At 38.7% G+C, this 15,382-nt stretch overlaps 1 protein-coding gene across 1 annotated transcript in view; it reads left to right on the top strand.

The window, feature by feature from the left end:
• LOC129671015 (cytochrome b-245 heavy chain) overlaps nucleotides 1-10,931 on the top strand; it is a 35,311-nt gene extending 24,380 nt beyond the window's left edge. The window contains exons 9-13 of the mRNA XM_055599658.1: nucleotides 162-415; nucleotides 1,697-1,859; nucleotides 3,762-3,908; nucleotides 6,460-6,584; nucleotides 8,121-10,931. Of these exons, the coding sequence (XP_055455633.1) occupies nucleotides 162-415; nucleotides 1,697-1,859; nucleotides 3,762-3,908; nucleotides 6,460-6,584; nucleotides 8,121-8,247 (816 nt within the window). The 3' untranslated portion in view covers nucleotides 8,248-10,931. The remainder of the gene's footprint in view (nucleotides 1-161; nucleotides 416-1,696; nucleotides 1,860-3,761; nucleotides 3,909-6,459; nucleotides 6,585-8,120) is intronic.
• The last annotated feature ends 4,451 nt before the right edge of the window (nucleotides 10,932-15,382 follow it).

Genomic DNA, 15,382 nt, shown 5'->3' with positions numbered 1-15,382 from the left:
CACACACACACACACACACACACACACACACACACACACACACACACGTATGACATCTTAACTCTGCATTTTATCCATACTTAGTTCAGATATCCATTTACCACTGAAATTGCAAATATTTTGGGGACATGTAATTTCCAGGGCCATGTTTTATTCTACAGGTAGTCACTCACCCTTTCAAAACTATTGAGCTTCAGATGAAGAAGAAGGGATTCAAGATGGAGGTGGGACAGTATATTTTTGTCAAGTGCCCCCAGGTATCCAAGCTGGAGTGGCACCCATTCACACTGACCTCTGCTCCTGAGGAAGACTTTTTTAGCATTCATATCCGTATTGTGGGAGACTGGACAGAGGGGCTATTCAATGCTTGTGGCTGTGATAAACAAGAGTTCCAAGATGCCTGGAAACTTCCTAAGTGAGTATAGAACACATATTGCAAATGTGTATGCATTTGGGAGAAATGGTGCTAAGTGGTTGTGATTCCCCCATATCTCAACACATGATCTTCTCAGTGACAAGGTGCCGTCGTTCAAAAACACAGGAGTGTTTCTCTGTATTTATCATTGCATGTGGTATGTGGTATGTCTACGCATATGATTAGATATCTTGGATGAACGATAAAGCATTGCGGTTAGTACTGCCCTCAACTTTCTTTTGAATATGTAAAGGTTAAGACCAAGTTATAGTACCTTTTTTTGCTGACAAAGAAACATATTATCAGAGATATTTTTAAATTTTTAAATGATATCATTTGTTTGAAAATATTCTTTGCTTTGCACACTTGCCTAATGCAGTATTGGAGACTCGGTAGAAACTAAAGAACAGGTTTATGAATTGTTTAATGAATAAGCAAGTGGAAAGCAGTGCTGTTAAACTATGTTATTGTATAAAGAAGTCTTACTTAAATGCGTAATGCAATTAGGCACTTCAAATTTAGATTGCCTTGCCAAGTGTGAGGCCCATGCCTAGAATCCCAGTACATGGGAAGAGAAAGCATGAAGATCAGGAGTTCAAGGTTCTCCCTGATGACACAGAAACTTTGAGGCTATCCACATGATCTCTTGGTTCAAAACACAAACAAACAAGGGGCCATGGCTTGATGAGAAGGAGAGCTTGCTGTGCAGGCCAGATGCCCTGAGTCCAGTCCCCCATGAATCCCATTGTTGAAGGAGAGAAACTCCTGAATGTTGTTCTATGACCTCATGTATGCTTTGGCATAGGCATACACATGATGATGATGATGATGATGATGATGATGATGATGATGATGATGATAGTATCAAGTGTAGTTTTCCATAACAGGAGAATGTGAGCTGAAGAGATGACTCAGAGCACTAGCTGTTCTTCCAGAACACCTGTGTTGGATTCTCAGCACTCACAATGGTCTGTAACTCCAGCTCCAGGAGACCCATCATCCTTTTATAGCCTCTATGAGCACAAGGCATACACATGGTACCCAGACATACATGCAGGCAAAACACCCATACACAATCAATAAAAATAAAGAAATATAAAGAGGTGTTTGTGTATGTGTGAGTGTGTGTATGTGATTGTGTGTGTGTAATAGGGAAAGAAGAGTAAGAAAATGAAAAAAAATGTTTATGTTAATCTAGCAAAGATTTTCAGATAGCTAATCATTCATAATCTACTGTGCAGATGGATGCATCTATAACTATCCCCTTTCCTTTCCATTCAGAATAGCAGTTGATGGGCCCTTTGGCACAGCCAGTGAAGATGTGTTCAGTTATGAGGTGGTGATGCTAGTGGGAGCAGGGATTGGAGTCACACCTTTTGCTTCCATTCTCAAGTCTGTTTGGTACAAATATTGTGAGAATGCCACCAATCTGAGGCTCAAAAAGGTAAATTCCTCTGATTTTCTGGAGAGCCTGTATTACACATCACTCTCTGAAAAGGTTATCAACTAAATCAATGTGTTTGTATATAAACAGACCTGTTAATAAAACTAATATGCTGCATTTGTCTATTAGAATTATGAAATCAGCAAAGTTGAGAAAAGAGGAAGTAGTTAGAAATCCAGCCCAACAACTACACTTTGAGTGTGCATATGCATGAGCACGTGAACACACACACACACACACACACACACAAACACACACCACAAACAGTGCTGAGGGTGGCAGCAAACTCCAGGTGTGCTAGTCAAGTGCTCTACCACTGAGTTACACCTCCACCCCCCTGAGTATTCTTTTCTAGTTTTCCCTTTGCAAAGTTACATAGCTTTAGAAATTCATAAATATTAAATATGTACAATTTAATACCTTGGTTTCCAGAATGTTTAAATAGAAAGTGATTGCACAACTGGAGATGGAACTCAGGGCATTACCACTGCTAGTCAAATGCTGAACCACTAAGACACAACTTCACACTCATTTCACTTTTTAAAAAAGATTTATTATTTATTTATTATTTATACAGGTTTCTGTCTGTGTGTGTGTCAGCAGGCCAGAAGAGGCCACCAGATCTCACTATAGATGGCTGTGAGCCACCATGTGGGTGCTGGGAATTGAACTTAGGACCTCTGGAAGAACAGCCAGTGCTCTTAACCTCTGAGCCATCTCTCTAGCCCTATTGTTTCACTTTTTATATTGGGACAGAAATGCACTAAGTTGCTTACTGTGTAGCACAGGCAGGATCCTCCCTCCTCAGCCTCCAATACAGTTTTGATTACAGAACTGAAGAATTGAGATTATACTACAATGGCAAGCCAAATTCTGCATTATATAATGAAACTGACTCTATTTTTACCTGCTCAATACTGCTTTTTAGCAGAATAGGGCAGGAGAAATGGAACTTCTTACTTGTTCATGGATGTCTCCTGGTGATAAATTTCCAGGGGATTGTTACATACCAGTTACTTGATGAAAGATGCATTGTAAACCTCAATTTATTCTAGTAAGTGTTAAGATTGGTTCTGATAGGGACATCCAGCCTAGCTTCACATTTCATTTTTCTATTTTACCTATTTTCTATGTGAGAAAGATATGTGTAAAACTATTTTCTTCCTAGGAATTAGGGAAGGTCTGGCAGTGCCAGGAAGGGAAGATGTCCTGTAACAGCAACTCTGTTGATTCCTTTGGCCTTTCTCAGAGCAGATACAAAGGAAGCTGGGGATTCTGGGAGAGGAACAACAGCTAGTGGAGGAAAAGCAGGGAGTCACAAGTGGGGATTAGCTATGTATTTGAAAGCCTAAACCACTAATTTATTAATTTAGTTTTAAATAGTTATTTTTATTTATATCAGTGTGCTTGTTTTGTTCATGCATGCATGCATATGCATGTACCACTTATGTAGGGGTGCCACTAAAGACCAGAAAAGTTCATCAGATGCTGTTGCGCATGAATAACTTGGCACAGATGCGGGGAACAGAACTTTGATCCCCTGGAAGCGCAAAAAGCACTCTTAACCACTGAACCACCTCTCCTGCAGCTCCTGAAAAACTATTATTTACTGATCTGCCTGCTTGAAGTTCAGAGAAGGTGTATGCAAACTAGCCTATGAAGTATCCATACTGTGGAAATACACAACTGCAATCCCAGCACTTGAGAGGCAGAAACCAGAGGTTCCCGAGTCTTGGAGTAACCTAGGTTATATTAAAGACTCTGCCCTGAAACAATGACATACATAGCCAGGTTTCTGAAAACCTTTTTCTAGGCATTCTGGGTATCATGAGAAAGCTTAGAATACTAGATACGCATTTGTTGAAGCTGATATAATCTCATTTGTGGCCCTTCCTTCTTCAGATTTACTTCTACTGGCTATGCAGGGACACACATGCCTTTGAGTGGTTTGCAGACCTGCTGCAGCTGCTGGAGACCCAGATGCAGGAAAGGAACAATGCTGACTTCCTCAGCTACAACATCTACCTTACTGGCTGGGACGAGTCTCAGGTGAGGACAAGAATCCAGTTCTCGGGTTCCTAGTGTGTCCAGAGGGTGCTACCTTCCTTTCCACTTCTTGGTATGTTCCATATACTACTTCCACCCCTCATCCACCAAGAAGAGTACAAGTGACCCTGTTTGCTCACACTCGCTCAGCATCGCCTTAAGAAATTTAGACCATTGTGATTCCAAACTAAGGGGCCTGTGTTGATATTAGAACACTGTTCCCACCAAGAATCTGGAATCTCAAAGCAGATAGACAAAAGTCACCAAACGGTAACTGGGAGGAAAATCTATTCTCCTTTCTTTTCATATTTTATAATATGTTATGTATACATAATTTATACATTATGTATATTTTATGATATATTCAATAAATTTTTATTCAGTCATTCCATATACTTGAGGTTCAGCATCTATATATTCCATCTACTTAATCAAAATATTTGGGAGAAAAATAACCATGCTGAACATATATTCTTTTTCTAGTAATTGCTCCCTAAACAATACAGTATAACAACTACATAGGGTTTGCATTGTATGAGGTATCATAAGTAATCTAGACATGATTTAAGTATGACTTAAGCATTTATGGATTTTGGTATCAAAGGTTCAGGTTTTTACAACCAATTCTTTGCAGAGACTGAATTCTGTCTAGGCATTGTTTTTAGGGTTTATATGAATTGTCAAACTTTATGTTCTCAGCAACCCTATGATAAAGTAACTACTTTATCATTTTATTGATGAAGAGTAGAAAGCCTAGAAGTGATTAGGTCATTTGCATAAAGGCACCCAGAAAATAAGTGGCAGAGTCCAAATGTTCCAGAGCCTACACCCCACAACTACCAGATTATTTATAACAAATGTACCAACACATATCTGATGAAAAAAATTGAATATATATTATATATGTATATATGAGTATATGGCATGAAAATATTTGGAGACTACTAAAATAAAATAAGTCAGTTGTTTTCAACTGAAGGCAATGTAGTCTCCCACCAAGAACAGTTAGCAATATAAGCATACTATAATATACAGGGTTAAGAAATACCATATGGCCAAGTGTGGTAGCACCTGCCTTTAATCCCAATACTCTTGGAGGCAGAGGCAGGAGGATCTCTGTGAGTTTGAAGCCAGCCTGGTCTACAAAACGAGTCCTGGACATCCAGGACTACACAGAGAAACCTTGTCTCAAAAAAAGAAAGAAAGAAAGAAAGAAAGAAAGAAAGAAAGAAAGAAAGAAAGAAAGAAAGAAAGAAAGAAAGAAAGAAAGGAAGGAAGGAAGGAAGGAAGGAAGGAAGGAAGGAAGGAAGAAAGAGAAAGAAAGAAGAAAAGAAAATATTGTCTGAAGCCTCTAGGGCCTATAATGGTTAGTTATAAATGTCAGAATGGGAAGAGAGTCTCAATTTATTGAACATTTAGATAAAACTTGCCTATAGGCATATCTGTGGGCGGTTGTCTTAGTTACTAATTGATGTGGGAATATGCAGCCCATTGTGGGTGGCACCATTCTTTGGGCAAGGGTCCCTGAACTATATAGGGCAGAGGAAAATTACATAGAAGCAGGCAAGCAAGCGGCATGGGTGCATGGCTTTCTTCCTCCTCTTGACTGTGGATCTAGATAGCTGTTTCACATTCTTGCCACCTTGACTTCTCCACAGTGATGGCCTGTAATCTGGAATTGTGAGCCAAATAAACCGTTCCTCTCCTAAGTAATTTTTTTTCATAATACTTTCTGACAGAGGTAAGAAAGGGAACTAGGACAGGCTCCCTGCAGTTTGATTATGTCTTTCTTAGAGGGCAGTATGGTTCTTGGAGGCAGAAGTAGAACCTCACCCTTTTGAGTCAACAGGGAGGAAATAGTTAACTATCGTATTATCTGGGTTAATCTTGAAGTCAGATAAAACTTGCTTTATGTGACCTTGAGGTTAGGCTATATCTAAGACAGGAAGGAATAATGACTAACTGCGTTTATTGTCATCAGTTTACATTTTTGTTTTGCTGGCTTAGGACCAAAAAAGACGAGTTAATTGTGTTTTGGGGGTCAGTTTCCCTTTGGCTCCATGGCCTCTAGGAATAGGGTTCTTGGTGTGTATACATCTCATTCAGGAGACAACAGTTATTTCATCTTTGTTTGTGCTGTATTTCCTTTTCTCTTTTACCTTGTAGTTTAGGCTGGCCTTATTTGGATTGTAGAAGAGGATTTTTCTCTTTAATGCAGGGGACTCTTGCTTCAAATGATGTCTCACTTATACCTGAACTTTTACAAAGATTTTTACAAAAAGGCATCTTCTGTAAAAGGAGTTAATGATCATTGCCTATGGCATTTGTCTCATAAGAAACTGACTTACTGGTATCCACTTATCTAGTTTAGAATCTGGATAGCAGATAGGTACAGAGGACCCTTTCATTCCCTTTCTTATGGAATAACACCCTTATCATCATAATGTGTGCACGTGCACATGTACATATGTGTATGTAAGTGGTAAAAGCTTGATTTGTGAAATGTGTGTGTGTCATACCATGTTTGTTTGTTTGTCTTCTGAATTTGCTACAGGCCAATCACTTTGCTGTACACCATGATGAGGAGAAAGATGTGATCACAGGCCTAAAACAAAAGACTCTATATGGACGGCCCAACTGGGATAATGAGTTCAAGACAATTGCAAGTCAACACCCTAAGTAAGGAGTCCTCTACTAAAGTGTTCTTGAAAGTTGCAGTCTGCCTAAAGTAGCAGCTCCTAAGTACTGACTGTACTTTATAGTCTAAAAGTTAGCAGTGACCTTTCCATAATTCTATGGAGAGGTTGAATTCTTACCCAACAAGTGTTTGATCTCTGACTTTAAGAAACAAAATTTTTTTAATTTTTATTTTATTATTTTTACAATTTATTTACTTTGTATTCCAATTGTAGCCCCCTCCCTCAGCTCCTCCCGGTACCACCCTCCATCCCTCTTCTCTTCCTATGGCCCTCTACTAGTCCACTAATAGAGGAGGTCCTACTACCCTAACTATCTGACCTCAGCCTATCAAGTCTCATCAGTACTACCTGGATCCTCTTCCTCTGTGGTCTGGTAAGGCCACCCCATGAGGGGGAAGTAATCACAGAACAGACAAACAAGTTCGTGTCAGAGATTGCCCCTGCTCCCCTTACCAGGAGGGGACAGGAGATCCACCTGGAGACCAACAAAGAAACAATCTTTAAATCATAGCAAAATTACATGGAGAATAATTTTCTCAATGTCCTAACACAAGCTTTACCATAGCATTTCTTTTCTTTAGCTGTCCACATTTCAGTAGTGTATACCTTTATTTTAAATAGTGAGTATAGCTTATACTTACTATTATGGATGTAATACCTTCACTTTCAGTTCAAGTTTCTGAGTTTAAAGTCATATGTTGACAGATATGTTCTTTTCTGTAGTCACGAGAGTTTTAGCCATCATGAAGCCTTGAGGAAATTCTCATCTCCTAGGATAAATGAAAACTCAAGCGCTTTCCATAAGTATATATTTTTGAATAGATATGGCAAACACTTACACCTGCCATTGTAACATGATGTTCTGATCTACAAATGTTTTGGGCTGCCTCAATAGGTATTCTCAGATGCATGTGGCCCATTGGCCCCAGGTTTGATACACCTGCTTTATCTGAACCTTTGCTTTCTACATTTTGATGATCACATAATTACCTTGCTCTGTTTTTACATATAGACTCTAATTTATTAGGTCTCAAGAGGGCCCCAGGAATGTACATTATTAAAAACATGATGGTTTTTTAGATGACATGGGACCACATTTTGCAAAGCAAGGATTTCAACTGCAAGACTTCCAAGGGACGAAGTTGCTGTCAGAGTTAGGGCACCCAATGAGGGTTTGTTACTGATTTCAAAATACTAGAAATATTTGTGGAGGGAGAGACTAAAATCTTACAGAAAAGTATACTGTAGCTTCACATATTACCTATTATATTTTTGTGGTAGAAATTTCCAAAAAACTCTACTTGGATCTAATTTTCTGGCATATCAAATACTTTTGAGTTTTCCAGCTGTCCCTATATTCAGATTCGAGCATGCTCTTTGTAAGTTATTTGAGCATTTTTGTCATTTGCAGCAAAGAAACAGGACTAGAAAGGCCTCTACTTAGTAGGAAATTTACCCCCCTACTTTGCTGCCCAACTCATGCCAAAGCCTAAAACTTTCTTTTCTTTCTCTGAAGCACCAGAATAGGAGTTTTCCTGTGTGGCCCTGAAGCTTTGGCTGAAACCCTCAGTAAACAGAGCATCTCCAACTCTGAGTCCGGCCCACGTGGAGTACACTTCATTTTCAACAAGGAAAACTTCTAACACGGCTCTTTCATGAGGAAACAAGTGTATGCTGCAAAATGCCTCAATATTGCCAGTTGATTTATGAGTTACATCTTCTGAGGAAAGGAGGAGCAAAGGAAGCCATAATGACACAGCAGCCCTCTTCCCTAAAAAGAATTCCAAGTTTGCTAGTCATAGGTCACATTTGCATGGAGCATCATGGCTTTCAGAGTATTTTTCACAAACATTGTTATGTTGCATTATTTCATATTTTCCTCTGCCATGCCAGAAGACAGTAAGGCAAAAGAATTTTCTGGGATTCGTTTTGGGATAAACAATAGGAGCTCAAATGATTTCATCACCTTTCGTCAGATTCAAAAACAAAAACCAGATCTATGCCATCTGATTCCAAGTGTAGTAATCCTTCCACATTTAATACCAGGTTGTGTCAGGAATCAGTTTTTATACCTTCCCCCAACAAAAAGCAGATCAAAGGGTAGATCACCATTCCTCATCTTTAACATTAACATCATGCTAAAAGAGACTTTTTATAGAGGGGATAATGATGCTTATAGTGACTTAATTCTTATTAGTGACAGTATTGACATAGAAGTATATTCCAGTTTTCCAGCACAACAGACTAACTAGGTCAGAGATTATTCCTACGAAGGAGTATTAGACTGATTGGAGTTAAGGTAGCACTCTGCATTTAGCATGGAGTTTGGCATAACACGTGTTTGAGGTACCATTGAATGGATGAATAAATGAATGAACAAATGAAGGCAAACCTTTAGAACTATGTCAGAGTGGAATTAATTTAAGATCAGAGACAAAATTACCCTTCTGTTACTTTTACAGACCAGAGGATTCTGGTTTTCCTAGGACTAGAGAGAAAAATATGAACCAGTAGGACAGCCTGGCCTAGTGTATTCATCTCATTGTTATTTGGAGGCAGAAGGGATAAATTCAGAGACCTATCCTCCTACGATGATGCTGGCTAGCACTTCTAGTTCCAGTCTGTGAGCTGAGAAAGAAAAACATATTCGTTTACTGGCAAAAATGGTATGCTCCAGCCAACCCTTGTGAATTTTGAACTGAATTCTAGCTAATATGCAACTGAAAATACATATCCTTGAATACATTTTTTTTGCTTAAACACCCACACAAATAGATCTTATGTGTATAGATAGTAAACTTGTTTTTATTACAGCATTTTCATCACCCCCATTACCAGCATCACCATCTTTCTGAAACATAAATCCTAGGAACTCTAATCCCCAAATAACTGGGTAGATAGTGAAATCACAGCCAATATCTTATGGGTATACAGAAGTGCAAGACGAGTCCAAATCACTGCTATAGCAGTCACAAGATCTAAAACAACAGCTAAAAATGACTCCCATTTCTGGGAACTAGAAGTAGCTCTGATTGCCCCACCACCAGGGACACAAATGCTTAACTATTCAGCTTTGGTAATGAGGAAGGAAGAGTAGAGGGAAGGGCAGAGGCCTCTTTGGAGAGAAAGGGTGAAGACAACAGGAGAGAAATGAAAGTACAACACTCAAAGGGAAAAAGGCAGGGTAATGGGTCTCATAGTGGTCAAATTTCACCGTCCATTTCATTCTTTCTTCATGTCATTGAAGGACACATGCAGCTTCATCTTGTTTTGACTTAATACAATATTGAATAGCTGCAATTCTGGTCACAAAAAAATGATATTATGAGGACATTTTGAGGAGACTAGGTGAAGTGAGAGCTCAGGATGTTCCTTATATTACTGCTAACATCCTTAGGACACTGAAAGATGATTCTACCAAACAAGGCCTTTCTAGATGCTCACATGGTGCCATGAGAATTGTTGCACTTGGAGAAAGGTCCATATCCTTCATGTTGCACCATAGGCATTAGTTCATTTGTTCAACGTTCATTTATTTTGTATAATCAACATGAGTCAGATGCTGTGTGAATAGCTTTAATTGTTTGTGGCAAAGTTTGAGCTAGAGAGAGACCTCCATTACATGGAATCTGAACATACCTTTTTAACAAAAGTTGCATTAAGTAATGAGTTGCTCAAAGAATGTGTTTCCAGTTTTATTTTTTCCCTTATCCTTTATCCTTCTCTCACAATATATCTTGACTATAGCCTCCCTTTCTCCTTCTCGCAGTCCCCACCCCATACCCCTTCTTCTCCAGATCCACTGCTTTTCTGTTTCCCTTCAGAAAAGAGCAGGCCTCCCAGTGATTTCAACTGAGAACAGCATAACAAGATGAAATAAGACACAAGCCTTCATATCAAGGCTGGATGAGGCAACCCAATAGGAAGAAAAGGGTCCCATGAGCAGGCTATAGTTGATATCAACATAGCTCCCAAAACAGAGATCTAGCCCGTGTTATTCTGGTTATGAGATGGAAAATGAGTGCAAATATGCTTCATGTTTGAGAGCTTCTTTCTTTTTCCTCCCAAGCCTCCATCTCCCATCCCCCAGCTGCCAGCACAGCTCTTTCAGCACTTAGTTCTTAGAATTTAGTAACAGATAATTGACATCTGTATTTTGTAACAAATACAAAATGAAAAAATAAGGCTATAAATGATTCTTCTTAGTTTTTCCTACTTTTGCAATATTATGTTTATGGAATTTGAATACTTGCAGCCACTGTATATGAATAGTTTGGGGGAGAAAGTGTTCTAGAGATAACTTTTATAATTATTAAAGCTTGCTTGGATGCTGAAATCAGTGAGATTTCTCTATGTCTTTGTTATTGAACTTGTTATTAAAGGGTAAGTCCAACTAGCATAGATCCTGTCTTTGGCCAAGAAGGTTGTTCTAAATGAGTCCATCAGTTACAGCCCTCCCCATATAGGTACTTCGTGGAGCTGTGAACATATTTTTGGGGGCAGATCAGTTGTTGTTATCATGGGTGGAAAGAACACCATCTAAGGCAAATGGTAATAATAGAAATAGCAAATATTTATTGAGCACGTACTTCTATGCCTAATATTTGACATAAACGTCAGGTACTCCCTCAGAAACATTGCAGTGTCATTTTCACATTTAATTTCAGTGTCAATTCACCTTTAATTTTGTTAATAAGGAATCATGCAAGGAAAGATAATTGATAAGCAAAGGTCCCTCAGTTAATGGATGAATATGCCAATGTTAAAACCACATTTCTAGCAATAGGCTCTATGTTCTTTCCACTAGCAGATTAAACAAGTTTCGTGGAACCAAATTACATGCTAAGAATTGTTGGGGAATGGTGGTAGTAAATCAAGTATCTTGGTATGTCAATAAAAAACTGGATCCATGTTTATCCAGTTTTTCACTTTTAAATTAAAATAAAATAGGATACTGGAAGGAGAAAAGGGGAAGTACGAGTGATATCATTTTATTTAAAATAAAAATATACTTAAAAAAGAAGTGAATAGTCAGATGTTCTGATGCACACATGTAACAAAGTACTCAAGAGGCTCAGTTGGAATTATGACTTCAAGGCCAGGATGGCCTACATATCCAAACTCTGTTTTAACCCCTCCCCCACAGACAAAGAGTTACTTTTCTTGAAGAAAAGAAAGATCTAATGACTCAATTTAAATACACATTATTTCATTTATAAACATTTATGTCTTTCAGAAAAGGGCCAGTGATTATTGTTTGAAGTCTCTGTGTATGTGTGTGTTGTGTGTATGAGATGTAATAAATTTTCACAAGGAAGAACTGAAACTATAAAATGACAAGATTTCTCAACGTTAAGTGTTGTTCTGTAGAAAAACAACAGAATGCTGACAGTGACTAGACAACCTGACCACTGGTAATTTCTAAAGTGTAGAAAACTGATCAAACAGTTTGGCTTGGGTTTGTCTGAATGTTAGTCTTTCGTGTTGTGTTGGTGAATGAGGAATCAGGCTACACAAACTGACTGGTCCAGCTGATAATAACTAGGAATGTGGTAGCAATAACCAAGAAAACATAATATCTCAAACTGTATTAAAATGAATTTAAATCTCAAGTAATATTTTGTGGCTAACGGGAAATACTACTAATGGCAATGCATGAGAAGCCACTGTGGCCTAATTTGGGGAATTTTTCCCTGGGAACTAACAACAAATAGATTGTGCATGTCTATTTTTTGGGAAAAAACCCAAATATTATATTCTAAAACTTGATTCTTTGGAGAAGATCACAGAGTCAACAGACCTGATTTATATACGTCAAGATCAAAACATCTTCATAAATACTATAATTACACTGAAATATTAAATAATCATATATTCTATTCTATTATAATTAGATCACTTGATGGCTAAGCATCACTTCTTCTTTTCAGTTATGCAATTCCCACTTGAGTAACTATGGAATTGCTAGCAAAAAAGCTAAACATCACTCTTCAGAGTCAGATAGGGACGAGCCAAAGTACAAAAATATATCACCAATCTTTCCCAAAGCTTGTGGATCAAATTTCAGCCATGCTTGTGCTGACTGATAAGAAAAAAAATTATCTAAATATCTCTCACTGTTTTTGGATTGTGTCTTTTTTGGCTGAAAACCACCATGGTACTCTATTGGCATGGAAGTTAATTCATACCTGATGCGTAAAGGTCAGTAAGGCTAGCTAATCCTCCTGTTTTTCAGTTGTGAAATGGCTACACACTCAGAAAACCATCACACTCAGACATCTGTGTTGTCAACTACCTGCTGCATTCATTACTAGGCACTCCGTTCTGTTGGAGTACATCTAGATTGTCTGAGACCAAAGGGAACAGCAAACAAAACCATGAGCAAATCACAAAGGAAGTTGTTGCAGGATATTTGATCATATTATGACCCCCAAGACTGTACTGGACAAAACTGCTTCTATTTGTGGTGTGGCTCAGTCCTCGCATACACCTTTAATCTAAGAGCTTATTGTTTATTGTAAGTATGTAGTTGTGGTGTGGCTCAGCCCTACCTAGCACATTCCTTTAACCCAAGAGCTTTCTGTAAACAAGTTTAAATAAAGTTAACCCTAGGTCAAGAGGTGGAGCAAGAAACCAATTGACCTGGAATGAACATAGGAAAATACCATAGAGAGTGAGAGAAGTCTAGAAGACAGATAGATAGATGCACAGGAAGTAAAATGGAGGGACATTCAGTTTGAAGGGATTTTAAAACAGCATGGAGAGAGAGAGAGAGAGAGAGAGAGAGAGAGAGAGAGAACAGGCTTTTTGTTTGTTTGTTTGTTTTCTTCTGTGACGTTGTCGGCTGAGTAAGAAAGCCAGATGGATGTTTTCTCTGCCTCTCTGACCTAGTAGGCTTTCACCCCCAGAATCTGGCCTCTGAATCTTCATTGGTAAAATAGAACATCTGAGATTTTGTTTAAAAATTACAAGAAATGAGCTTTGAAACCTTTTAGAAGATAAGTGTGTTTTCCCTTTGTAAAAGACAATCAGCAAACTTTATTTTCTATTTGGTACACATGAAATGGATTAAAAAACCCCTCTACTTTCTATTTAAGGCTATTACATGTCAAAGCCTAGGAGATGGAGGGTAAAAGAGAAAAGTGAAACAGTAATAGACAGTATCATCACTAACTAGAGAGAAAGGTAAAGTGTATAGATAATTTATCCCCATATTTCCATTTCTCTCTATATCCGTGTTATCTTTAATATACATTTGTACCCCCTTCCATCAGTAGGAAAACTAGTCCCTTTAAGCAGTGTACTCAGTACATTAGTTGAGGGAGAGAAATGATTGATGTGGGGGCTGAAGAGATAGTTCAGTGGTTAAGAGTGTTTATTGCTCTGGCAGAGAACCTGGTACCAGTTCCCAGCACAATAGCAGATGGCTCACAGCAACCTGTTAACTCCAGATCCAGGAACTTTGGTGCTCTCTGACCTCTGTGAGCACCTGGAAAGCCAGTGGCACACATTAACTCATACAGGCACATAAATACACATAGATTCAAATTCTTATTTAAAAAGGATATGGGCACGGGACTGAAAAGGTAGCTCAGTAGTTAAGAGCACGGGCTGTATTTCCATGGGACCTGGGTTCCATTCCCAATACACATATGGTGGGTGACAGCTATCTGTAACTCCTCTTCAAGGAGATCAAATGCCCTCTTCTGGCCTTTGAGGGTACCAGGCATGCATTTGGTACACTGACGACACACATGCAGGCAAAATGTCCATGCATATAAAATAAAATAATTTTTAAAAAGGATATGTAGTACCTGTGTGTGTAGAAGAAAGCATGGAAAGTAATTCCTACTTCTTGTGTCAATTTTTAATTTAGTCAGGATTCATTTGTGCTACAGCAGTTAACTAACCACACCCTGGTAAATAGCCCAGCATCAAAGTGTATATGGGCAGAAGAAATAGGACTTTGATGGGGAAAAAAAAAAACAGAGAGGGAGGACAAAAATTTGGGTAAGGGAGGTGCGGTGGATTTAGAAGGAATTAGGAAAAGAGGAATGGAGATGATCAAAAAATATTATATAAAGTTCTCAAAGAATATTTATTTATTTATTTATTTATTTATTTATTTATTTATTTATTTAAAATTGTTTTATTACAGTTATTCACTTTGTATCCCAGCTGTAGCCACTTCTATTTTTTCCCTCCTATGTCCCTCATGCAATCCACTGATAAGGGAGGTCCTCCTCCCATTCTATCTGACCCTAGCTTATCAGGTCTCCTAAGGACTGGCTGCATTGTCTTCCTCTGTGGCCTGGCAAGGTTACTGTCCACCTCAGGGGGAGGTCATCTAAGAATCAGCCACTGAGTTCATGTAAGAGACAGCCCCTATTCCCCTTACTAGACAACCCACTTGGATGTTGAGCTGCCATGGGCTACATCTGTGCAGGGGTTCTAGGTTATCTCTATGAATGGTCCTTGGTTAGAGTATCAGTCTCAAAAAAGACCCCTATGCCCAGAGGTTATGGTTCTGTTACTCTCCTTGTGGAGCTCCTGTTCCCTCCAGGACATTCGATCTCCTCCATCTTTCATAAGATTCCCTGTATTCTGCCCAAAGATTGGCTATGAGTCTCAGCATCTGCTTTGATAACCTGTTGGATAGAGTCTTTCAGAGTCCCTCTGTGCTAGGCTCCCATCCTGTTCCCTGTTTTCTCCCTTTTCCAATGTGCATTCCATTTGCCTTTCTGAATGAGAATTGAGCATCTTACCATGGGTCTTCCT

Source organism: Psammomys obesus, unplaced genomic scaffold, assembly GCF_907164565.1.
Source record: "Psammomys obesus unplaced genomic scaffold, mPsaObe1.curated_primary_1811, whole genome shotgun sequence".
Taxonomy (NCBI): Eukaryota; Metazoa; Chordata; class Mammalia; order Rodentia; family Muridae; genus Psammomys; species Psammomys obesus.
Note: the sequence above shows the minus strand (reverse complement) of the source record. Positions and strands in the feature narration are given on the sequence as shown.